The sequence below is a fragment of the Apteryx mantelli genome, chromosome 17 (assembly GCF_036417845.1).
Source record: "Apteryx mantelli isolate bAptMan1 chromosome 17, bAptMan1.hap1, whole genome shotgun sequence".
NCBI classification, from domain to species: domain Eukaryota; kingdom Metazoa; phylum Chordata; class Aves; order Apterygiformes; family Apterygidae; genus Apteryx; species Apteryx mantelli.
In genome coordinates, this window is record NC_089994.1 from 3,419,287 (window position 1) to 3,445,450 (window position 26,164).

The 26,164-nt window shown below is 49.8% G+C and overlaps 1 protein-coding gene across 1 annotated transcript in view; it reads right to left on the reverse strand.

The window, feature by feature from the left end:
- Window positions 1-25,355, reverse strand: part of RTN4R (reticulon 4 receptor) — an 87,114-nt gene extending 61,759 nt beyond the window's left edge. The window contains exon 1 of the mRNA XM_013954791.2: window positions 25,105-25,355. Within this exon, the coding sequence (XP_013810245.1) occupies window positions 25,105-25,126 (22 nt within the window). The 5' untranslated portion in view covers window positions 25,127-25,355. The remainder of the gene's footprint in view (window positions 1-25,104) is intronic.
- Window positions 25,356-26,164: the final 809 nt, after the last annotated feature.

Consider the following 26,164-nt stretch of genomic DNA (forward strand, 5'->3'; position numbering starts at 1 on the left):
CAACACCCCACCAAAGGACTTAGGGTCAGTTGGTAAGCAGGAAGGAAGCTGGGTGAAGATGACTTACAGGGCCTTGCCTCTCTTTGCTTGCTCTTAATTTACACACAGCCTGGTCTAGTCAGAGAACATGCTCCTAGCCTGTGACCTTCTCCTGGTCCAAACTGGCTTAAGCAAGACCACAGGCAGAAGCTCAAGAACTTCCACTAAGTCCTTTGAACCACACCAGAGGGTGGCACTCCCACAGTGACAAAGCTGTCAAGGAACAGAACCAGTGGGCACAGGCAGGGATGAGGAAGGGCTCCTGACACATGTAACAAGTTCTGCTGCTCCACAGACATCCTTTCACTCTTGAGTTCAAGATGCTCTGCTCCTCCAGAGGCTATGCATCATGCAAGAAGAGCAAGCTCTCAGAGATCAGGGCCTGGTGAACCATGGAGCTGGGCCATGCAGAGGAGTCAGCCCACTCTTGCTATAAAAAAACAATGTCTGCCCAGGCTTCTCAGCTAAGAAAGAGTTAGCTTTCATAAGGTAACTACACTGGTCGTCTCAGATTGAAAGCTCTTACTGCAAATCAGTCTTGTGGCTTTCTGTGGGGATTCCTGCTGGCAATGGAAGCAGCAAAGCAAGCAGGCAGAGATACTACTTTCATGTGCAGCAATATGATGGGGTTTGTGTCTCCTCTGAGGGATCTAACTGCACAATAGAGCTCCCACACACACATGCTTCTCTACAAATCCAGCAAGGAAAGACATGGCTGAGAATAGCAAGCACAGAACAAGCAAGGGCTGGGTCATCTCTGCTATTAATTGTCTGAATGGTTTGTTCCAGCAGGGAGGGGAAAAAAAACCAGCCCACTGTGCTCTCGAAAGGACCAGCTCTGTAAACTGCATTATGCTTTGGCTTGTATAGGAAATTTTATAAAGCTCAGCTGAAGGAAAACCTTGACTTGTACAGTGCAAGATAAAAACCCTCAGCATTCACAAATGAATGTACTCATCTGCTCTGCACTGTATTATCTCTCTCTCTCTCTCAAAAAAAAAAAAAAAAAGGAAAAAGAAAAAAAAGAAAAAAAAAGAAAGAAAAGAAAGAAAAGAACTTTGGATGCTTTTCATTTCCCTACAATGTGCAGCAAACTGTGATTCCTATTCATTAAGAGAGAAGATTGACATTCATTATAGTGTGCATTAAATTCCTCATTCTTTTGCTACCCTCAAAATTAGTCTACAGAGGGTAGTAGCTAGTAATTCCTATATTGAATTTCTAGTAACTACAGTGTGGTTTTTTTTTTCTTCTTCTTCCAAATAAGCAAAGCAATTATAATAAGACACACTTCTTCCTGAAATGGTAAAACAGGCATTGCCATTTGAAATCTCTGTCACTTTCTGTTACAGCTGCAGTTAGACATGTGCACAAGTAGCTCATATGCTAGCTCCTGAATGAATTTTGGAAGAAATGCCTATACCCCAGAAAACAGGCAGTTCTGTAGCTGTAACTATCACCCAAAATGTCTTCCAGTTCTGGATATTTTCAAGCACAATATAGCATCAAATATGGGAAACCTGTCAGTCCTGCCTTGCACACATGGGCAGTGGCAGAAAAGTCAGAAATACATCCATATCTGCAGAGTAGGACACAATGTGTGCAAGGAACTTCACAGCCACAATATCTGTAAAGGTGCCTTTTGCATGAGTCAGTCAAGAGTTGGCCTTCCCCTTGCTTTTTCTTCCTCAAGTGAATGCTGTTGCTGAAAAATTAGTCCATCAGATTCCCTTTGTTATTCCTTCATTGCTGGCCAAACACTACCAGCTCATAAGCACAATAGCAGACACAGATGCAGCACACTGCTCTCCTCTAGGCATGACCCAACACCAGGGACAAGGTCCTCAGAAAGACCCCCCAAATTCACAGCTCAAACCTAGCTCCAGCCAGCCTCTCCTCAAGAGCAAATGGGTTACCTTGGTTTCCTCCTGGGACTGGGCTGTCTCATGTGTAGCTTAATCACCACTAAAGCCCCTGATCTCTGGAGATGCAAAAGAGAGGTCAGTGGGGATTCAGATGAATGTGATCTGAACAGTGCCATAAGTTTAACTAATTAGTGGCTGTGTTTTTAACTAAGCAGCCCCATCTCTCCTCAGACAACAGGGGACCTGCACACATTACATACAGACCACATATCATGCATGGAGAAGCAGACTATCTCCAGAGCCAAGCAAAGTGGCATGAGGAAGACAGGAAAGGGGAAAGACACTCCTTCTCCCCTGCAGTCCCCTGCTTCTGATGCTGGATGCACTTCTGAGAAATAGTCTTGGCTTGTAAGGACTGTCCTGGTGGCAGGGTTAACATATTGCTGAATGCATACTGAGGGCCATCCACCTTCTGGGCAGACCTTTCTTCAGGCCTGTGGAGCAAATCAAATTGTCTCTCAGGTAAGCTGAGTGTGCTGGGATGGAGAGTCTCTGGCCCTGCACAGGCCTGGCTCCCCTTGCCTTGTTCTGGAGGACATCCATCCCCTCCTTCTGCCAGCTTGAGGCAAGCCTAGGAGGCAAAACCCCCCAGGCAGGGGCTCTGTGCTCTCTGGTCCATCCTGTGCATCCTCCTCTCTCTTAGGTTTGACCATGCAGCTCTCTTGCCCCAAGGCTGTTCAAATAGCCCTTGGGTTGCTGCTGGAGTAAGAGCTGTTCCCACATGCCTGGCTTGCCCTAGCCTGCTCAGATAGTTTCTTAGACAGCAGGGTAGACCACAAGGAAGCTTTACACAGCACCCATACAGGTGTGTTTTGACTTGGTCAGTAACCAGTGAAAGACCTGTTGGTACTGGTGGCCTCTAAGCAAAGTGCACCACGGTGCTCCTTCCTTCCCAGCCTTTTGATGCTGTCCTTGGTGCATGTGAAGCCACAGCATCACTCTTGAGCAGAGCAGGTGCACCCTGGGCACTGAGGCACACAGGGAGAAGGACTCCAGAAGTGTTTTGGGTCTCAGATGCCCACAAGGAACACAAATTCTGCAACACAGTGCAGTGGGCTGCCCCGCCAGCTAAGACAGGCTGTAATGGGCAGCTTCAGAGTCCTTCAGATGCGGGGAACTCCAAAAGCAGGCTTGAGCTATTTGTACTGCTGTCCAAGATCATAATAAGAGCTAGGGGCCTGGGAGACATGTTTCAAGACAGCAATCAGGCAAGCGGTAGCTAGGTGTGAGGCAAGCTCTGCTGTCTAACCAGAATTAACCAGGAGGAGATCACAGCTGACAATGCTAGGGGGACGTGGCTGAGCCCCAGTCCTAAGCTGCAGAAACTGGACATGCCAGCCGATCTGGAAAGGGAGTTACAATAGACAGTGGTGAGCAGAAAACTTTAGTGTAGGTACCCAAGGGAGTGGGATGGAGTCTCTCCCAACAGTGCCCTTGCTGGGGATAGAGGACCGTGCCACTTAGTGTGTTGCACAGCTGCCTCAGGAACAGCTGGGAACCACTGAGTCAGCACACCTCTAGTAGTATATGTGACTGTCATTACCACAAGAACCTCCTCTACTCCCTTCAAACCAGCCTGTTCTCTGCCTAGAAAGTGAGGTCTGAAACCAGCCAGACTTTTTTACAGAGACCTAGGAACTGTATACACTCTGCTATATAAAAGCAGTCTAGAGAACGTAGCAGAACAAAAAACTAGGTCTCCAGGACTCTTGGATTCTCTGACTAGCTTTGCCACTGACTCCCTCTACAACCTTATACAAGTCACCTGGGTCTACCTTGTCTGCACATTTCCAGTGGTGGCAACTTTATGGGAGAAAAGGGTTCAGAGCACTTTGGGAATAGAAACAGAAGCATCTAAAGTAGGTGTTGGCTCTGCAAATGAAGTACTTCCCAGATTTGTAAAGATATATGTTCCCACTTAGGAAAATGGAAGTGAGGAAGGGAGAACAAACACCGTGTTTACCGATTTCCCAGGAATATGGGGGAAGGTTGACTCCTGGCTGCTGTGATGTGTCAGATGGGTGGAAGTTGCCAGCACAGAGCTTACTGATTCTCAGGCCAGACTCCAAGGTCCATCACTGTGTCCCAAAGTGACAAACTCACAGCTGACTGGAGCTTGCCTGCAAGGCACTGCAGGGCCAGGAGACAAGGCAGCACTACCAGAGCAGGAACAGAATCACTTACATTGCTCACTCAAGAGAGGGACTGGTCAGGAGAGGGTGCAGGTGCTATGAACGGACACCGAAGGACATAATAGGTTTATGACAGGCTGAACAGTCTGTTGGCACAGCCAATAGAAGGCAGATCAGTATTTCTGCCCCAGGGCAGGTGAAGAATAGAGTCTGTTATAGAAACCACCTGTCTGGAGCCTGTCAGGGCTTTATGATGACATCTGAGAAATACGTAGATTTTTGCATCTTTGTGTGGAGAGTTCTCCTTTAGCCATGCCACTTTGTGAGCACTGCACCTAGACAAATGTCACACACATCGCCTCATCAACCCTCAGCTGACACAAATTGGGAGTACCACTGGGGGAATGAAAGGCAGTTTGGACAAGGCTTGCTATATGATGGGCCCAAATGTCACATATCAGGATCAGCCAAGTAAAAAAAACCTTGTCACGGACACTCAGATGTCTGAACCCACAAAGCAAGGGACACAACTGCCTTCTTGGCCCTGGGGAAACTGCCCCATTAGTACCAAAACATGAACTATTTCCTTTCACTGGCTTCGCTCCCATCCAGTAGTCATGTTACATTTCTTTTAGCTATTGTCCACGTACACTAGAGACCAGAATGTGAAGCCCAAGCTGTCTGGTAGAAGAGCAACAGGGGAAAGAGGGGCAGAGCAGAAGGTTTGCTTTGGTTTGACTATGCATACTTCTCTCCAAAGTACCTTCATAGTAACATGAATTAAAATGCTATATTCCCATATGAGGCATATCACAGAAGTAGGTGACACCAGCACAGCATCCAGCTCTGGCAGAAGAAATACTTCATGAAATGGAAATATTACTCAGTGAGCTATTGCAAGAGGATTTGGGGATGAAGGACAGAAAACTTCCCCATCTCAGCCAGAAACCCTATGGAACTTCCTGCCATCTCCCAAGCAACAAGCGGATTATAAAGTCCCTGTTCCCAAGGCCTACCTTCCCTTTAGGATGAACCCATGGGATTTTCTTGAACTTTTCCTGTTTCAATAAGAGCCATTCTCTCCATAGATTTCCAGGGAGGGAAATCCATCTCAGCTCAGACTTGAGTTCCCAAACAGGAATCCACTTCCTTCTTGCACCTGTGTATTAACCACATCTGCAACCCAAACCTCAGCATCCCTTCTCCTCAGACTTTCTGATCCTCCTCAGAGGATTTCATTTATGAGAGATGGTTTCTATCAGAAAACATGAATATGGTAGGCGCTCCAAGTACTAGCCCTAGTTTCAAGAAAACTTGATCAGGAAGGGATGTCTCTGGGCCAGGAGGGTACTTCTGGCAAAGGAGCGCACAAAGTCCAGAGTTACCCTAGTGGTCAAGACAGTCATCCAGGCTTTGGACCTTTTCAGATCCCAGTTTGGCACTTGGATCAGGCGTATGCTCCAGGCAAATCATTGTTGTGAGGTGATAACACTCTAATCCCATCTCCAGGTGGAGCTATTCTACTTTGTTTAAATAATTCAGCATTTTTCAGTCAGAATTATCAAAAACGACTGCATAGCCTTGGCATAGGCTGACTCTTCTGGCTAAGCCTGTTGCAGGGCCCTGTTCTGCTACAGGGGCTTGAACTCGTGTCCCTCGGGTGGATATTCAGGACACCCTCGTATTGGCCACACTCTCTCAAGTTGCATAGGACAGGGAAATTCATCTTTGCACTGCCCTCATCCTTCTATCAGCACTGGCTAGGCAAAGGCTGTTACATCTTTTTGGACCCCAAGTGGCCACAGGAAAAAACATCTGGCAAAAACAAGGGTCTAGCAGTATCACAGAATCACAGAATGGTTGAGGTTGGAAGGGACCTCTGGAGATCATCTAGTCCAACCTCCCTGCTCAAGCAGGGTCACCTAGAGCACATCGTGCAGGATTGCGTCCAGGCGGGTTTTGAATATCTCCAGAGAAGGAGACTTCACAACCTCTCTGGAAAACCTGTTCCAGTGCTCTGTCACCCTCACAGTGAAGAAGTTTTTCCTCATGTTCAGATGGAAGCGTCTGTGTTTCAGTTTGTGCCCGTTGCCTCACGTCCTATCGCTGGGCACCACTGAAAAGAGTCTGGCCCCATCCTCTTGACACTCTCCCTTTAGATATTTATATACATTGATAAGATCCCCTCTCAGCCTTCTCTTCTCCAGGCTAAACAGGCCCAGCTCTCTCAGTTTTTCCTCATAAGAGAGATGCTCCAGTCCCCTAATCATCTTAGTAGCCCTTCGCTGGACTTGCTCCAGTAGTGCCATGTTTCTCTTGTGCTGGGGAGCCCAGAACTGACACAGTACTCCAGATGTGGCCTCACCAGGACTGAGCAGAGGGGAAGGAGTAGCTTGACACCTTAATTGCCAGCTGTGAGAACAGCAGCCTTCCTGCATAGAGTCTGCCAGAAGTTACTTTGCTGTGCTGCCTCATTCTCAGGGAACGTAGGCTGAGTGGGCGGCACTCCTCCACCTGGTCCCATTGCTCTGCATCTTGGTGTCCATCCCTGTTCCGCATTCCTCTCCAGTGTTCTCAGTTGTTCTCCCAGAGATTGCTGTGTTTATTGCTTATTAATTAAGGAGATTTTAATACATCTTGTGATGGATTTGTAATGGCTCTTATCTGCATTTACAGGGAGTTGAAGGATACATTGCAGAGTTTTGATATTCTCTTAATTAGCACCCAAGCAAATACAGTGCGCTAGACCTGGAGATCATAAAGGCCTCACGCTCCCCTTTCCAGAACCACTGGAGATGTGAGTGTAATTTCAAACAGTTAAGGTTTCTTGGAAGGGCACCTCCAAGATATTTGTCATCACTTTCAAAGCTGTTATTTACTCTCTGCTGTTTCCAAAAACCCCTCTGGGAGCTGGGAAATGAATCTATTTTCCTATTGAAACCCATCACATGGACATCCTGTCTTGCTATTTTTAGGGAGGCTCATGAAAGCAGGCTGCACTCTGCTCTGTTATTTCAGGGTCTCGCTAGTCCAGGCTGTCCAATCTGGCTGTTATTGGAGGGTCTGGAGAGGACCCCAGCTGCACACCTTGGCTTGCTCTTTGAGGGTTCCTGTGCTGCTGACCCTGAAGCATTTGCCCTAAACAAAGTCAAATCTTTACTGCGAACTGTAATAGCTCTGCAAAAAGCTGCAGGTGACACTCTGAACCAGTGCCACACAACCAGATCTACTCACATTGCTCTTCAAGGGTGTTCTGCTTCCCCAAAGACACACTTGAAAGCTGTTGAGCTCTGTAGCTGACACAGTTCACACAGCTACAGTGGGAACACTACAGACATAGGTATATCTGTATTGGCAGGAGCATGCAACACTAAGAGATCTGATATGGCAGAAGAGGCTTCAGCATGGATGGCGCAGCAGCTAGAGCTGAGCCCTCCAGGGATATTGGCATGGTTTTTGATAACTCACCCATGCTGAAATCCATCTTCTCTGCACAATCACACCTGCCTGCACTATAATCACACCTTCATTTTGCTTGATAGACACCTCCCAGGAGTAGCCTGTAAACTCAACCCTTTATCTTAACCTTTGGCCTGACTTAGGACAGTCCTATCAGTCACCGCTAGCTTTGACACCTGGAATTCCCTTCAACTCTTCATCCGCTGCACAGGAAGTATCCTCCTGCTGTGCCAGCATGGTCTAGATCAGACCCTGAAAGGACTCCACTCCACTGAACCGAAGGAGCCATCCCAAATTCACGCTGACTCTAGCAAGCAGCTCTCACTGTTGTGAGATGTGTCAGTGCTGACAGCTTCCCCGCCCAACACCAAACAATGGGGAAAAAAATCCTCCTTACCTCACTCAAGAGCTAGCTCAAGTCACAGAAACATGTTCCATCCATCACAAAACATTGGTTCAGTGTGGCTTCTGCTGACAGCAAGGCAGAGCACGTGGGCTTTCAACCCCTCCAGAGCGTGGGAGAACCTGCTTGCAGGGAGCATCCAAAGACTCTCTGGAGGACTCAGCCCCTCAGGCTGCAGGCTGGATGGATGCATCCCCAGAGACAGAGCATATGACACTGATGCCCACTCCTCTCCTGAGACCAGGCAATCCCAGCTTGATGCCCTGAGTGACATTTCCCAGGAAAAAAACAGCACAGTAAATTTAAAGGTTAAATTTGCATATTTCCTGGTGCTTCTCTGAAGAGTCACAGTTGTTTGAGATAAGCTACTACCAACCTTCTGCACAAGAAACACAGGCAAATGCAAAAATACCCTGTGCCCATCAGGGCTCAGGGACTCTTTTGGTTGACTCTGTGAAACTTCTCCCAAGTGACCTCTAGTTCTGAGAGGGGACAAATGCAGCAAAGGACAACAAGAGCTACACAGGATGAAGCTTTGGCCATGCATCCACAGAGCATCTTAGCCCACTGAGGGGGAAGACAGCATTATCTCCATTATCCCATCCCAGGAATAGCCAAGATTTGGATGTGTCCAAGGAAGAAACAATGGGGGCAATTCTGTAGTATCTAGTGTGACACCTGCTTTCAGTTATGTGCCTGGGACTGCATGTCTCCAATAATGTGCCCAGGGGGCCACAAAGAGTATCCACCAAAAGCTCCAAAGGCCACATGTTCAGCAAAATGCTGCACTTTAAATACTCTTTATAATGGGTGCAGAAGGGCTGTTACAAATTTAAATGAACAAACCATGACTGAATCACCCAACAGGGAACAGTTGGCTTCAGCTAAGCAGAAGCAAAGTAGCAGTCAGGAAGGGCTCTCCATGGGAGAGGGATCAAGCTCAGCCACAAGCTACTGAAACACAGGGAGAAACTTCTACAGTACACATTGGCAGAGAAATAGAGGGCATCCCCTGAAGTGTAGGCAGAGGGGCCCACACAGCAGGACCACGCAGCAGCACCAGTTCACTGGCTCAGCAGTGCCGCAAAGCTCCTCCATCACTGCCAGAAGCAGGAAGCCTGGGGGTTGGCACTGCTGGATATTTTCCTGAAAATACAAATATCCAGCCCTTTATGGACTTTCAGAGGACTTTCAGCAGGACCTTGCGGGAAGGAGCTCTGGAGGAATCTTCTGTTAGAGAAAAGAGTCTCCTCCTATGGCTTTCAATGTGTTGCCATTTGGCTATTGTATCAGAAAGAGCAGTCAAGCTACCCTCTCTGTGCCATTTGTCACCATGCTTTCTCCTGTGTACTGACCCTGCTTTTCCAGCTCCCTTTGATGACTGTTTATGCTGAATTCTCTTCAAGTACTCAGCAATTTAGGTCCTTTTTTGGAGAGAAGGTGGCAGGAAGGAACCATTATTTCCCAAGGGAGGATGTATCACTGATATACCTACAGGCCTTCCATTTCCTCCTCATTCATTTTTTATCCCTCTTCATACATATTCCCATTCTGACTGCAAGAGCCCCAGCACCAAGACATGCACAAGGCTCACAGTTCCTCTGGAGTCTAACATTCATGTGAAGACAGGGAGCACTGATATGCTTTTGTCAGTGCTGAACTTTTTCCCTCATCAGCTCCAAAACAATCTTCTGGCAGGTCACATAGGGCTTTGCCATCTCAGCCCACTCCACTTCCTCTGCAACAGACAAGAGTGCTGACTGTGCCCAGCTCCTCAGAAAAGCCTCTCATTAGTCTGCATTCAGCATAGCCATTTGCTTAGTTATTTCTATTCTGTGGCTCTGTTTCTCCTTTCTTTTTTGGGTTGCATGAAAGCTGCAGCCCCTTCCCCTTCACAAGCTGCACACTCATCCCATGATAACTTTCACCCCTATCCCATGACAGAAATTAAGGCAACCACTAGCGCAGCACTCACCATGGCCTGCTTGCCTGTCCAAACACACATATGTCCTCTGCTCACATAACCCAACATGTGTGTACACATTATCATATGTCAAGGCCAGTGCACAGTTTGTGATGGGCAATTTGGTCTTACAACTGCCATGCATCCAGCTGCCCAGCCAGCAAGGGCTGGACAGCCCTGAAAGACAGCACTAGAGTGCACTTGGCCAGAACAATTGGTCTTACCTGTCACCACTTCCTTCCCAAGTCCAAGAGCTTTGGGGAAATTAGGATAGGGGAGCCATGGACCAGGTGAACTGTTCTGGTAGGGTGATTCTAGCTTGAATCAAAGGTTAGGCACTGCTTTTTTCTATGAGTTGTTGGGGTGTACTTGCAAACACTGTTCAGCTCCTTTTCTTCTATGTCAATTTTGACACTCACAATGAGGTGCAATTTTCCTTACAGTGTCATTTAGCTCCCATCATATTGAGATGATTCCTGTGCCATTATAGCCCTGTCTCCAATTATCGCTTCCCACATCTCCTGGTGCCAAGTGTCAGGCTCATTCCTTTAATTCACAGGATTTCTCAGTTTTACAGAGAGCAGTAAATAACTGCTCTGCTCCAGCCCTGCATGCAAGGAGACTTCAGGTTGTTTTTTTTCTTTTCTTTTAGCAGCCCAGCTGTGCATTCCCCAGGCTCAGAGCAACAGAACCTGGTGGCTACAGTATTTCAGGCTCTCAGTTTGGCCTGTCTCCTCCCCTGGGGATGTTCAATCTGCACTTGGTCTCTTCTGAACACTGGGGATCTGGGCACAGGCAGGGGAAGGCAGACATGATTACTGTCACCATCCTTTCCAGATAGAAGGACAGCAATATGTTGATGTGTATTTTTCAGGAGGGGCTGAGTGCTCCAGTCACAAACAGGGGGCAGTGGGAGCTGCTGCCCCACGGCCTCTGTATGTCAAGCATTAAATGATTTGTCTGACAGCAGGTCACCAGCAGAGCTGGACTTAGCACCCTGGCCAGGCAGCCCCATGCTCTCCTCACTGGCCCATATATTGCTTGCATTGCAGCAGAGAGCAGGAGATGCCTCAAGGCTCAACTGCACCCATCTCCCACTGGCACACAAGGAGTTGAACAAACCCCACACTTGTGGCTGAATTTTTTAGGAATTTTTATATCAGTGCTTTTCCCCCTTTGAGCCTATTCCTTGCTGGGAAGGCTTTATGAACAGGAAAGAGGTCATAAAGGTCCATAGCAAAAGAATCAGATTCAGATGAGGTGCAAGAAAGCCTTCATTTTAGGGAGGGAGGCAGAGGCTAAAAAGGCTCAGAAATCCAGTCCAAACACTTCCCAGGGGTTCACCTCAGCTGCAGAAAGAGGGCAGAAAAGGATGCAGGCAGGGAAATGAGTCCACAGCACAGAGAGAGCTGCCTTGGCTGGCACACACTGGGTGTTTTGCTGTAAAACACATGCAAAAGGCAGGCACTGAATGTGTCAGAGGGTTAGGATCCCCTTTCAGCACAGAAGATGGAGATCATGTATTGCAGGGAGTCCTGGGGAGCCCCAACACATCTCCTCTTCACACAACCTTGCTATCATAATCCTAAGACAATATTTCTGATAATGCTGCATAAGTGGCAAGGCTGGAGCAAGCAGAATCATCCACACCCTGTTTGGGGGTCTCTGTATGACAATAAAATCATACCAGGTGCATCTAGCTCAGCAGCAAGTCCAGCTCTAACACTCAAGCAACGTGCATTGTGCCAACTTGCCATCAACTCACACACACAGCAACACCCCTCCCCATATGCTGGCTCCCAGCAACACATCGTCCCTTCCTGCCGACCACACCAGCTATCGCCTCTCTAAAGGGAGAGTGAATTCTCCATCAATCTGTTGTGAGAGTGAAAAACAGCTTCACCCACTTCCCCACATTAACTGAGCCACAGGTACCTCTTTTTCATCAAAAGCAGTATATGTGCACGCCCCAGGTGTACCCAAGTAAAGCATTCCCAGGTTCTTGTGGCATTTAGCTCCTCTAGTAAATCAAGGTCTTCTCACAGGTCCACAGGAAATAACCTAGCAAACTGCTTTGAAGATGACTTTGTCCCTGCAGCCCAGCTGGACACCCAGAAGCTTAGGATTAATTGTAAGCCTAGCAAAACACTATGAAAGCCAAAAATAAATACAGTGAAAGAAGAGCATTTCCCACTGGAAAGACATGGCCAAGTAAAGTCAGTCTCTTCTGGGCTGGTTCCCAGGAGGCAGCTCAGATTCATTTATTCTGCCGCTCGCATAAGTGTCTCTCTTCGGCTGTGCTGCTCCCTTGGTGCTTCCTTCCAATCCAGGAGAAAAAAGGGCCCATTATTCAGATGCAACTCTACTTGTCAAGCAGGGAAAGCGGAGCCCAGATAGACGCATTCCCTCTGAGCCGGCAGCAATCCCAGCCCCAAACAGAGCCTCTTCCCAGATCTCAGGAAGAACCTCCATTCCACACAAGAGCGGATGTAACTAGGGACCTGGTGTCCTCAGAAAAACTGGAACAGTGCTCTCTGATTTGGAGATGCTGTTTAAATAACTGTTGCTCAATTTCCAAACACAGCATCTCAGTCAGAGCACAGCCAGTCCCCCAGCAGCAGAAAGTATGTCATTTTAGAAACACTTCCTATTACATAGACAAGAAGAGATGGCTCATTTGTCTTGTGGGTAACACTGAATGTGAAGATGTTACTTCTTCCAGTCTTCTGTGAGAGCCAGAGGGGCCATGGACAGGTTCTGTCTCAAAGTCCCAGCTGAAGTCTCACTTAATTACAGGATGCCAGAAATTGAGGTTTAAAGACGAAACATCAAATCCTGCAAGAGCTGACATCCCTGTAATGTCCAAACAGGCTTTCCTGGAAGAATCCCTTCATTCTCTTTTATCACCATCTCACCCAGAGGGCCTAACATTCATTTTGTGGATTTAAATTGAACCAACCAAGTGAGGAATGCATCAGCTGTTGGTCTCCACAGAGGAGTGCAAATATGAAGGGAACGTGGGCTGGGGTGGAGCCTTCCAGCCCACAAGTCCAGCCTGGAGGTCGCTCCAGGGCCTTGCTAAATCATTCTCCTCTTTGCAAACCAAGTGGGTGGCCTTCTCCCCCTCCTGCCTCACATCTGGCAACAGCTGCTTTCAGCGGCAGATGCTGCATTCCCAGGGGAAGGGGCCCTGCCTATGTGCAGTGATGGATGGAGAGCAGACTTTAACAGGCCAGCTCCATCTCCAGCTTTCTTGTGCCAGAGCAGTTCCTGTGAGCAGCCTCCCACCATCCATCGCTATGCACGTGGTTAGCGTTAGCACTCAGGACTGTGAACTACTGTAATTTACCATTATTAATTCCCCCCCCCCCCAGAAGATATTAGCTGCAAATTGAGAAAAGAGGGAAGGAGAAAAGTCACTGTATTTGATAAATCAGCTGCTGACAAGGAACCAATGTCTGCACCTCAGTGTGTGCAGGAAATGGCCACAGCCATGAGCTACAGAGCAGTGCATCCAGCACCGCTCAGCCTCCCCCACAGTCCCAGTGGCTCCCTCTCCCCTCTGGCTTCCAGCTAGTTCCCTGAATCCTTCCCACCTCCATCCCTGCTCTTTGAAGTGGACTCCTTGTTAGTGAAAGTCAGGAGACTTGGCTGCTCTCAAATAACACCACTTGTTCCTGAAGCAAGGCAAACATTGACTGCATGGGCATCCAGGAACAGAAACAAAGGCCCTGCATGCAGTTGGCACAAATCTGCATTTGGAAGTCACTGAAGAGTTTGTGGTTGTGATTGTATCTCACCAGACAGTCACACCATTTTAAGGAAAGTTCTGAATTCAAACTAAGTTTGTTAAGCTGTGGCAAACCTCAGCTGATGCTCTGGTTTAATCTTAACCCAAGTTAAAGCCAGACTAGGCCAAGCTGACTGGGAACAGAACTAAACTAAACTGTGATACAAGTGCTTGCATGGACTCCTGGCAATTTGGCTTTCCCAATGGACAAGGACTAGTAGTTTTCACAGAGGTTCCAGACCTGCTGTTAGCAGAAGAATCAAAAGAAGCTCTGCCACCTGATGTTATGGGAAGTAAGTAAGCAAATCTCTTCCAGATCTACAGACTATAATACTGAAAACTCTCCTCCAACCCCCGGGTTGGCACTGCCAAATGCAGAGTGATATAACTGCAAAGCAGCAGAGAAGACCATGCAAACCTATCACCCACACCAAAGGCACAGACTAGTGTTCACTACAAGCTTTGTCACCAGCTAGTCCAGAGCAGGACTGCCCCAGTGCTGCAAGCAGCCTACCCAGCACGCAGCACGCAGGCAGCACCACAGCACAACAGGGCACTCTCCACCAGTGCAAGCAGAGTGAAGCAGAAAAAGACACAGCTGAGTCAGGGCTCTGCACTGGGACCTATCCCCTCATTGCAAGGGGCAATCTCATAGCCTCCACTATGGAAATAGAAATTTCTGAAGCACCCTCCACCTGGCCGTACTCTACAGCTTGGAGAGGTGGATCGGATCAAGGATTGTAGCTATTTTGGGCCAGCAAAACTTCTGCAACAGAACCAAATGAAAAACCAATGGTCTCCAGCCAATGGGTCCCATAACAGCTCACTGCCCTCCCAGGGCCCCTGTCTCTCACCACTCTGCTCTGTTGCATTGTGTCCCTGGCGCATGGGTAATTCCAGGGAAAATTGGAGAAGGCCTTCCCCATATAAACCTCCTGCATTCAAGAACGACTTCCTTCAGTGGCACTGAGCCAACCAGCTGCCTAGACTCCAGCTCTGCTTCATGTCCCAGGCACAACATGCCAGCAGAGGCTCCTACACTACCAGCTCCAGCATGCCAAACTGTTGCCCCCACAAAGCAGTGGGCTTAGGCTGCATGAAGCCACACACTCCCAGAGGATCCTCATGGCACCCAGCACCATTCTGGAGCACCACAGTGATCAGAGATTGGTTTCCCAGTACTGTTCATGTTTCCTGGGCAGCTCCCAAAGTTCTTCTTCCTGCTTTCCAGGTGTGTGACCATCACAGAAAACTCTGCTGGCAGGGGGTCATTTAAGCTGGAGCCTGGGAGGCAAGAGGAGGAAGAGGGGGCCTGGAGAAGAAAAGAAGGACCGCCAGGATCTCAGTTCTCCCCGGGGCTGTACCCAACCCTAAAGCACCCAAATTCCAATCAGGGTTAATTTACATAGACTGGACATAGCGTGGACAGACGTATTCCCAGAGGCACCATTCAGTTTTTAATCACAGTTGGTTGTTGATTGATGGAGGTGGTGCTGAGGGCTGCATCGCTGGAGAGACCCTGCACAGTGATTCCCTGGTACAAGGCAAAAAAGGCTCCCTCTCCTTTTCTTCCTGCCCAAAGCTCCCGGGCTAGATTAAGTCTGGTTATGGCTGCTGCTCAGTTCAACCCAACCTAAGTAACAGCAGTCTTCTGGGTCAAAATCCTCCAGAGAGACTGTTTACCAGGATGAATTCTCCTCTCACAGTCTGGGCTTGCATTGTTCCCAGCCAGCTAGGAGACAGCTCCCAAAGCCCAGCTCTGCTGTGACACCAAGACAGTGTCAGCAGTAGGAAGCTCGTGAGCAGCGAGAATCATGCTGCAATTGAGAGTAGGGCCTGCCCATGAGCTACAGGTCCACAACTCTTCAGGACACTGTGAAGTTGGGCAGCTGGGCAGCTCCTGTACTTCATAAAGGGGAGATAAGAAAAGGGGACATTCCTCTTGTGCTTGATTAGAAAGGCCAAGGCTGTTACCAAATACAGACATCTCCACTCACAATGTGCCTTTTTGCTCTCTTCTGTCTTTTTAAGTCATGTCCTGTCTTACCCTGCTCTCAAGGCTTCTGTGCCACACACTCCCCTAGAGCGCCCTGTCTCTCAGCAGGACCCAGGTCTCCCTTTCTTTAGTGTCAGGGTTGCAGCTCCTCAGAAGCACAGTGATGCTACACACCCAGAAATCCAGAGTGAGACCCTGAGCTAACACTCAGAGCTATTGCTCCAGAGAGCAAAGCTGACCTAAAAGAACCAGGGGCAAAAATTACACCCAGTTTGAAACCCCGTGGTCCTGTGTAAAGGCTGCTGACCTGTGCCTGCCCTCAGTTGGTGAAGAAGGAGACAGTGCCTTACAATAAAACCACAGCAAAGGTTTCACATCACCCAAGACAAGCAGTTTCAAAGCGCTCTCCAGATCAGGGCATGGATGTTCTTATGCAGCACAAAGAGAGGTGGTGAGCAGTAAATAAAAGCCTGCATCACATTTCCCACCTGACAAAACAGGCCGCTGTCAAGTTGTTTGGATACTGTGAACGACAAGAGCATTCACAGTGTACAGACTAATGCTTTTTCTCTGAAGGGAAAGGGACAGACAGCCCTCTAGTGTAAAGCCAACGCTAACTGTGTTTGCATGGGCATGGAAAGCCTTAGTCACTGCAAGCTCCACTCTTGACAGTCTGGATTGGGAATGGACCTGCTTCCAGGGAAATGGTTTTGCTCCCTAACAGCTAGCTTTGCAACTTCTCATCACCCTTCAAAACATGCTGAGGTTGTAGAGTTGTGCAAGTCCTAAAGGTCCCTGTGGCTTTCAGGTGATCATTTTTCACTGCAGAGACAAAGACAGTGTTAACAAACTAGGTAACTTGCTATTATTATTTTAAAAGCTGCCTTTTGTCAGAGGATGGTATGTAGCCTTCATAGCCTGACACAAGCCATCACAAAAGGCTTCTAAAATCTCGAATTGCACCGCAGCCAATGGTATGTCCCTGATAATGCCCCCTGTGGTGTCTGGAAGCCAGGAAAGCTGAATTTAGGGCTTCCAAAGATTTTTCCTCTCCCCTCCCTCCTCCCTTCTACTTAAAAGTCAGACTGAGTTCACATCTCTTTCCTGCGCACGTTGCTGTGTTATGCACACAGTGTATTGTATGCAACTCTGAACATCACTCACAGCCTTAAGAAAGACGCACAATTAAAATCAATATTTAAAGTCATCAAACAAGCACACACAAATTTTAACAGCCACACAATTCACTCTGACATAATGACGCAGAGTGCAGAGTCGAGAGCCATGCTGGAGCGCCGAGAGCATAGTTCTGCCCACAGTCTTCAAAATTTAATGAAAACACACCAGTTTTAAACACTTTCCCAAATCTAGCTCACAAAATCTGTCACTTTGATGTGAATGGTCCCAGTCTTAGACTAATCAGTCACTTTTACTTTCTCTTTAGTAGCTAAAGACGCAAATGAACTCCCAGCAAACTGCACAGCTTCAGGAGAAAAATTCAGCAGCCAGATGGTTCTCACAAAAGATTTGTTCTTAACAAAAAAATAAAAGTTATCCAGTTTCCCCAGTGAGCAGCACACAGGAGATGATCCGACACATCAGCAAGCAAATTTAAACTGTTATCTTAGAACATCACTTCTATTGTACAAGTGTCCCCTCTTCCTTGGCCATTATGTAAATCATAGTTATCATTAATAACTGATCAATTCATACAAGTCCATGCAAGGGACTGTAATTATGCTGTGCACTCAGGGAAGCAAACAAAACATTGAATTTAAATGCAAACATTCCTTTGTTTCCAGCTGAAGGTGCAACACAAAGAGAAAGAAGAACGCACAATTGTTAAAAAAGGCAACTGAGTTTCAAAGAGCCATCTGAGGGAAAGAGCCAAACTCCTGGGAGATAGAGCAAAGCTGTGATGGGCTGGGAACTCCCATCCATGCTGTAAACCCCATTCTACTGGTGGGCTGAATTTGCTTTCTCTGCTACTTTTCTCAGCTTCATGGGAAACTGCAACTGTAGATGGGGATCACAACACAGCTGACCATAAAGGCTCTCCAGACCTTCATGTGAAGACCTCCTTGGACAAAATGCTAAAAATGCCCAGGACAAGCAAGTTTTTTTTTTCTGAGTCTACACTCCAGGAAGGTAAAAACAAAACAAGTATCATTTGGCAAAGGGAGTTTGATCACCTAAGCATGTTGATGGGGGAAGCAAGAAGGTATCCCCTGGCAAGGGCTAGTTTCTTGTTAGCTGGACTGGAAGCTGGGCAGCAGCATGGGGAACTGACCATTCAGAAGGGTGGAGCACCATGATTTGAAGAAGCCAAGTGCAGAATGGGAATCCTCAATTTCTTCAACTGCTAAAGAGTACTTCAGTACAGCAAGGAAACAAGGTTTGTAAAATGTATGTAGTCATTTGTTTACCTAAATGTCTAGGCTTCTTGAATGAGTGAAAGAGGAAACAGGACTAAGAAGCATTTACTTAGTACAAGAAGTGCAAAGTTCTGCACCTGGGTCAGAATAACCCCATGCATCAATATCAGACTGAGAACCAATTGGGTCAGCAGCAGTCCTGCTGTAAGGGGCCTGGGAGTTATGGTGGACACCAGGTTGAATAGGACCTAATAGCTGCTCTTATTTTGGATAAGGCAACTACATCCTAGGCTATGTTAAAAGGAGTGTGGCCATCAGAATGAGGGAAGTTATTGTCCCCCTGTACTCAGAACTGGTGAGGCTGCACCTGGAGCAGTTGTGGGCCTCTCATTCCAAAATAAATCTGGGGAAAACAAAGAGGTTTATTGGAGGGTTACCAAGATGATGAGTGGTCTAGAGCACATGTCCTACAAGGACAGTTAGAGGGAGCTAGCCTGGTTTAGTCTGGCAAAGAGGAGGCGAAGGGGCAATTTAATAGCAGACCACAACTACACAAAAGGCAAATGTAAAGATGATGGAGCTGAATGCTGCTTTGTGAGGCCAGATGACACAGCAAGGAGCCATGGCTAAGAACTGCAGTTTTGGAAGTTCATGTTGAACATAAGGGAAACTTCTTCATCATTACCAGCACAGGAAGAGGCTAGCAAGTTTTTGTCATTGGAGGTTTCCAAGGCTTGGTTAGACAAAGCTGCAGCAGACTTGATTTGACATTGGCAATAGTCCTGCTCTGAGTGTATAAAAAGGTGAGGAAGTAGGAAGCAAAAAAGTGCCTGCTGCCTTCCCCAGTGTCCCTTCCAGGTACTCAGACTGACATCTATTCTCAGCTCCTCCTAGGTATCTCCCTCAGTGCCTGCTCCTGAACTGACAGGGACAACCACTTACTGCTGTCAACGTGGACTGAGGTACTACATGCACCATCACTCCTGCTTTGCAGATCCACAGTTGTGGTGCCTAGTGCCAAAGGGTCATGTGTCACTCACTGGTCCTGACCCAGGTGAGATGGCAGACTTTGAGCAGCCTTGGCCAGACAGGTGAAGAAGTCTGAACTATGAAGGAGAAGGAGAGGATAGCTCCATCCTTGGAGATATTCAGAAGTCAGTTGGACAAGCCCCTGAGCAACCTGATCTATCTTTGAAATTAGCTGTGCTTTGAGCAGAGGGTTGATTAGAAACCTCCAAGAGGTCCCTTCCAAACTATTCTATGATTTTATGAAAGCACGCCTCCTGTAACCTCTGCCTTGCCACACCTCTGCAGAGAAGTGCCTAACACTGCTGGCTGCCTGGGGGAGAAAAGTTTCAGCCTGCCATTTGCCAGTTATCATGCTGATGCCAGCCCTATACAGTCGATCCACCAAAAAATTGTACTAAAAATCACAGTATTTGGACACTTTCTTGCTTCCCCATCTTGCTTGCCCTCACTTATTTGCACATACTTGAATAATCTTTCTACTTTTCTTGACAACCAGATAGGCTACAAAATAAAACTCAAATACTCTTCTAATGCCCTGATTTCAGGAGCAGAGACTTGAGAAAGACAGTAAAAACTATAAAATCTGCTGGTGCTATTGTTCAGCTCCAAGTTGCAATGCAAAGACCCTGAGGAAGACAGGCCAGAGCAGAGAAACGAACCAGCTGCTGATGCAGCAACATCCCTAAAGAGAGTATCATTGGTCTTGTTGTCTGACAGTGTGTCACTGCTAAAGAAGTCATCTGCAATTGCATGGACCTACACACTTTTGCTCTGGACTGACTTTAAGCATGTTCTGGGACCCTTGGGAGACAACTCAGCATCATTCTCCCACTATTAGAGCTGGAAAAGGTGAATCGAAATCACAGAGTTCATTGACCTGGTCAAGGACACAGAGAAATCAGAGGCTGGGCCAAGAACAGATTCCAGAAGCTCTGACTTCTGGGAGCTTTCTAAAAACAAAGTAAATATGGGCAGAGTCTGTGCATGTGACATGCTGATGTGTTCTGGCTTGGATCTAGGCAGGGTCTTTCCATGTATGCTGTACACACCATGGGAAATACCTGTGTCACTTTGACGCCACTCTGCTCTGAGTCTATATATCATCACTGAACACCACTCAAATGGCATAATGAGGAACTAACCACCCAAAACCCAGGCTGCTGCGTGTCTCTACAATTGTAACAAGACAACACTGCAGGCTAAGGTGAGTTTGAATACCTTAACAAGGTTTGTATGAATTCTTTTATCACCTCTGTGAAAACATGGAAGGATTCACCCTTTGTTTCTTTACACCAATTATGGTTTTTCAGTATAATTGTCTCCTCCTTTTCCTCTGTTCTCTGGAAACCTCCAGGAGTTGCAACCATAAGCATGAAAGGGGAGGAAAGGCTGGGCTTTGCACGTCACAAGCCTCTTTCCTCCCTTTCACACCTCTGTGTGTCTGTGCTGGAGAAGCCCCAAAACCCCTTTACTCACAAATCCCAGACAGATCCAAGTGTATCCAGGACACAGCACAAAACTTTCCATGTGGACAGGAGGGAGTAACTCTAATACAATTCCCAGGCCTTGCAGGCACAGTAGTATGACGCTGCCTTTTATGGCACCTCTTTGGAGTGGTACAGGTTGCTCCTCCCCCACTACGTGCATGCCTCCTGGATAAATAAACCCCTTTAGGAACATCAAAAGAGGCATTTGGCACTCAGAGATATGTCTTAATGAAGGTGACAGCAGCAGAAAGCATTGCAAATCCAAGGGGAAGAAAATGCGCACCTAATTAGACCGACTCCTTTCTTCTCCCTTTGGTTCCTCCTTCAGTGGGATGTGCAGTGTAAATTCTGCACTTGGACTGAAGCTATGGCTTCTCCAACAGGATATACCTTGCAGCACAGAGGGGCTGAGGTGCCTGAGCAACTGGTGCAGCAGCCGTGTGCAGATTCAGAGCAGAGATCAGAGCTCAGCCCCTTGTATGCTCTCTCGTCCTGATTTGGGCTGAGGCTCTGGTTCAGCTGCTTCTTTCTCCCCTTTTCCTCCCCTGTAAGTGGGACTCAGTGGGGACTGAAGCAGCAAGGAGCTCAGCCATGCTCACAGTGTGCCCCTTCCCTGGACTAGCTGTATGCAAGGAGTTCTCCTGTGCATGCTGGTGAGGGACTGAATGCTCTAACCCCTCCCATGAACAGAAGGACAGAAAGGGAAGAAAGACAACGTGCTTTTCAGGGTAGGCAGCAGCTCCCCACAGCCACCATCACAGTACACGTAGGAGAACACAGGTGTGTGGCAGAGCTCCTGAAAGCCTATGCTCTGAAGCACCCTTCCCCTTTTCTGCCCCCATTTTACATTCTTCCTTGCTGCTTCCGAATGAAAGAAGGTGGAGAATTCAGAGATGCTGCTGGATTTGCAGATTTTGCTTATTCCTTTGGAAAGCTTAATGGCCAAAGTCATCCTTGGTGTCAAGAGGATTAAACAGGCACAAGGTCCCTATTGCTAGTGCACTGATGTCTCACGGAGTTATAGGAGATATTCACAGGGGTGTGAGCGGTGGGACCTCCTCCCCCCCCCAGCTTCCATCTCCGCAGCAAGCCACTGGACTGAACGTAGTAAGGGGTGACCCTACCCTCTCCTCCTGAGCCCCATCGAGCAGGGCAGGCAGCAGGGCAGGTATCACACACAAACGGAGCGAGGAATCTCAACTGTGTTGGATACTGCCCCTCCCTTTCCTTCCCACCATTGTCTCATATGCACTTTATGAACACAGTCTTCTGCATAGGATGCCCGGGGGGGGGGGGGAATTATTCAAGCAAAACCCAGAGCATCTGAATGCAGCATGGAGGTAATTAATAAGGATGCAGTCGTGTGAAGACAGGACTGCCATGTTACCCTTGCTGGTGAAAGGCAGCACTGGTACATGCTACTCCCAAGTCAGAGCAGTGGAGAGGGCGGTGGTGGCTCTGTTTCACTGCTTCTAATTAACATACTTTCCGGATCAAGTTTCTCTAATGCTCTTAGTGGGGAAACCATCACAGACAGCAGGGGTGCAATGACATCTGCACTGATAAAACCACCAGGCACAGAGAACTGCAACAGCACCTGGGCCTTTTTGCCCTGATATTTCTCCTTAAATAACTTCTCCAGACACAGCCTTCTATGGTCCCAGAGAATATAGGATTGAGATATATGCTGTCTAGTAAAGGCTGGGGGCCAAAGCCTAGGAAATGCTGAGGCCCCTTCCTATAAAATGAACAATATACAGAACGGAAACACAAAATAATGCACTGATGAATGGTGTCTTCTCTAAGGAAACAGAAAGAGATGCTCCCACATCAATGAACATGTAGTCTCTGAGCCTGGTGTAGGTTTTCATATTGCAGGTTTTCACTTTATTGAGAAATGCTATAAAACAATAAGCAGCCGATACATGGAAAGACTTCTTTTAATATAAATAAATTGTGTTAATAAGATATTAAGTGCTGAGGACACCAGATAAAAGCTCTGTCTGTCTAACTGCCCAGGTGGCTTACAAGGCACTTGAAGTATCCTGGCAGCCAAAGTGGGAAATGCAGGCCAGATTCTGTAGGATGACCATTCATTTAAGCATAATCTCTCAAGGTTCATGTGGACTTTACAGTCACACCTACCAGGAATCCAGGCTACCCAGCATCTCACAGGAGCAACTCGTAAACTGCTGCAGGGGAAAAAAAAAAAAGAAAAAAAAAAACTCAAACCCCAAACCCTCAAAGCTTTGTTCTATAAATAAAGCTGTTGTAACACAGATTTTTATACTTCATTATCTTCTGTATTTTTTCATATTATGCTGGTAGAAGCCGGGAACCTGGGCAATGTCACAGTGCAGAGAAAGTGCTGTGCTGCAGCAGGATTGCAAACGGCAAGAGAGAGGCTATCCTGGGTTCCCGTACCACACCCATCACCTTGGTACCATTCTGCACGCCTGGCACAGCGAACAGCCTTCCTACAGCATCACTGTAGATAAACAGCCCACAGGTTACACAAACATGGTACCATGAATCCGTGCATGAGAACACAGCCACGGGATTCAAATCAGCGGGTACCCATGCACCAGCCATGGTACAGCAAATAACAAATGAATGCTGAAATATCAGTACCCCCTAAGGGACCACAGGAGAAGCCACCACTGCAACCTGCTCCCAAGATGCTTTCCAAACATAAATAAATGGGCCATTTCAAAATTAAAAACATTTTATACTCTCCAAAGTACAGTATGTGTCATTTGGATCAGCACTTGGAGCATCACAAATACATCAGCCAGAGCATCCTCCAAAAAAACAAACAAAAAAGGCTATATTTGTGTCACTGATGGAAAGAGGAAGCAAGCCAGAGATGGCATGCAAAGAGACTCCATGCAGCAAGAGGTAGTGCATGCTAAACACTCTCTTGACCAGCAGCCTGGACAGCAGTGGAGCTTCTACAATGGGTTGATCACTCCAGTTAAAAATTGCAACCCGTGGGTTGGGTTTCCAATAATACACCTGGGTGGCACATGATTCTCCAAGTGGTCAGAACCTGCAGTGTGAGAACATCTTCTTCAAAATGTAGGTCTTTATTTCAGGTTTCACCCTGAGCGACTGCAAATGTTCAAGCCACGATCGTACAGCTGCATACCTTAAAAAGCAACAGCAGCTTCCAGCTATTGCTGCTAACACAGACCCACACCAGGAGCTGGGAAACAAAGGCTATTGTCAGGACTGTCAGAGCAGATGGAACAGGGCTATTTTCAGCGAGAGGAGATGGCTCTGCTCTCTGGGGCGGCGATGCCACGCTGGGTGCCAGGGAAGGCCGCCCCCGCGGCATGCTGTGCACTCCTCACTCGGCGGAGCAAGCCCATCCCGACCTGCGCAGCGAGCCGTGTGCTCCCGCTGCACCCCCAGCTGCTCCCAGCCTTTCGCTCGCGGACACCGAGCTGAGACCAAGGAGAGCAGGGGAGCACTTAGGGAACGAAGCGCTGCTTGCCGCTCTCGCTAAATCCCGCTCATCCCCGTCCTTTCGCCGCGGCCCCACGTCCAGGGAGCCCCCCGCCGGCTTCCCCGGTGGGGGCGGCCGGGCCCCGGCTCGGCCCACGGCTCCTCCGCCCACCTCGGCCGCTGCCCCGGCCCTTCCCCGGTGCCGCAGCCTCCCGCGAAGGACGCAGGAAAGCTGGGTCGGCGCTCTCCCTTCCCTGCCCCCATCAACCGGGCTTGGAGCGGGAGGGAACCCGGGCTGCTCCCGTCCCCCCCCCGCCCCGGCTTCCCAGCTCCTCTCTCTCCTCGCAGGCGCTGCAATTCCGCCAGCATTCAGAGCAACGCGGCTACCTTTACCAGCAAGATTTGTACCCCTCTGGGAGGCAGTCTTGAGAGCCACAGGACGCCGCTTCCACCGGCGGCCCATCCTCTTTAACACTTTACCTGCCCCAACTTCGGGGGGAGCCCGGTCACCCCGAGGCCGAGCCGGGGCAGGGGGGCGGACCGGCCCCCAAGGGTCTCAACCTCTCCGCCCTTCTTCCAGCTCTCAGACCTACTCCGGGGTCTGGGGCTGGGGCAGGAGCCCGCCGTGCGCAGCTCAGTCCGCGCCCTCCGTTCCCCTTCCAGCCTCGTGTCTCCGCTCCTTCTGCAAACGCGGCGCTCCCGTCTCCGCCGCGGGGCCCTCCCCGCCGCCGGCGCCTTCGCCTCGCCCGGTCCAAACGGCAGCCGCCAGGAGCGCTGGCGAGGGAGGCGGCGGGCGCCCCGCCGGGCTGCGCCTCGGCCTCCCGTCGTGTCCCCGCCGGCCGGGCTCGGCCCCAGCCGCCGGGGGTCCTGCCCCCCCCCCCCCCCCCCCCCCCCCCCGCGGCGGAGACAGGCGGAACCCGGCCGCTCCGCCGACTCCACGGAAGAAAGTTGCAGCGAGGGAAGTTCCCGGTACCGTGCAAAGTTGGGGAGACACCCGCTTTGCCCTGCCCTGCCACTCCCGGGGCAGAGGGGGAGCCCCGGGGAGGGAGATGCACCTACCTTCAGCTATCGCCCTCTTCATCTTAGGGGTCGGGGAAGGCACGTCTGGAGGCGCAAAGTCGAGCGGCAGCGGTACAATCCTTGCAAAAGCGGGGCAGATCCTCGTGCAAAACTTCAGCCCGAGCGCGGAGCGGCGGCGCACGGGGAGGGGGCTCTCCCTGTGCCGGTGCCCTCGCTCATCGGGGGAATGAGCAGCCCCCGAGCTGGAGTCAGCATCCAGGCGAGGCTCCCCCTCCCTGCCTGCCTGCCCGCCTGCCCGCCTGCCTGCCTCCTCCCTCCGTCCTCCCTCCCGCCCGCCGCACGCACGGGGCCGGGGCCGGGCCGGACCGGGCCGGGCCGGGGCTGCGGCGGATCCCGCGGAGGCAGAGCCGCCGGCGGGCTGGGAGCGCGGAGCCTGCTGCACTGTATCCCGGGAACGAGCGAGCAGGGCGCAGGGATGGAGAGGCGATGAATGTTTTATGGGATCATGTGGTTTGACGTGAGAGGAATCAGCCTAGATCGGATTTACTGGCTGGAGGAGTGAGAGGGAGGACGGGGGAGACGGGCACGGGATGGAGGGAGGGGCTGCTCCGGGGGCAGACGGAGCGCGCAGAGGCCGCTCCGACGGCGGCGGCGGCGGCACCGCCGCGGGCCCCCCGCGGTGCGCGGTGCGCGGTGCGCGGCCGGGCCGCCCGGGCGGCGAGGGACCGCGCCGCGCCGGGGCAGGCGGCTCATTCCTGGAGGAGAGGTGCCACCTAAAGGAAGCCGCGGAAAGGGCCGGCCGGGCGGCTGCGGGGATCCCGCCGGCCTGCTGCTCCGGGCCTCCCGCGGCAGCCGGGGAGCGGCGCCGGGCCTGCCCGCAGCCCGCAGCCCGTCGGCGCGGCGCGGGGCGGCTCGGCTCGGCTCGGCTCGGCTCGGCGGTCGCGGCTCGCCCCAGGGTCCCTAGGGCTCGTGATGGAGCAGCCGTGGCCTCTGCAGCGCTGGCCCCCGGCAGCCCCCAGCGGGAAGCAGAGGAGCCCCAGGGTCTGGAGGCCTTGATGGGGGCTTCTTCCCCTGCCACGGTCAGCTGGGACCACGAGAA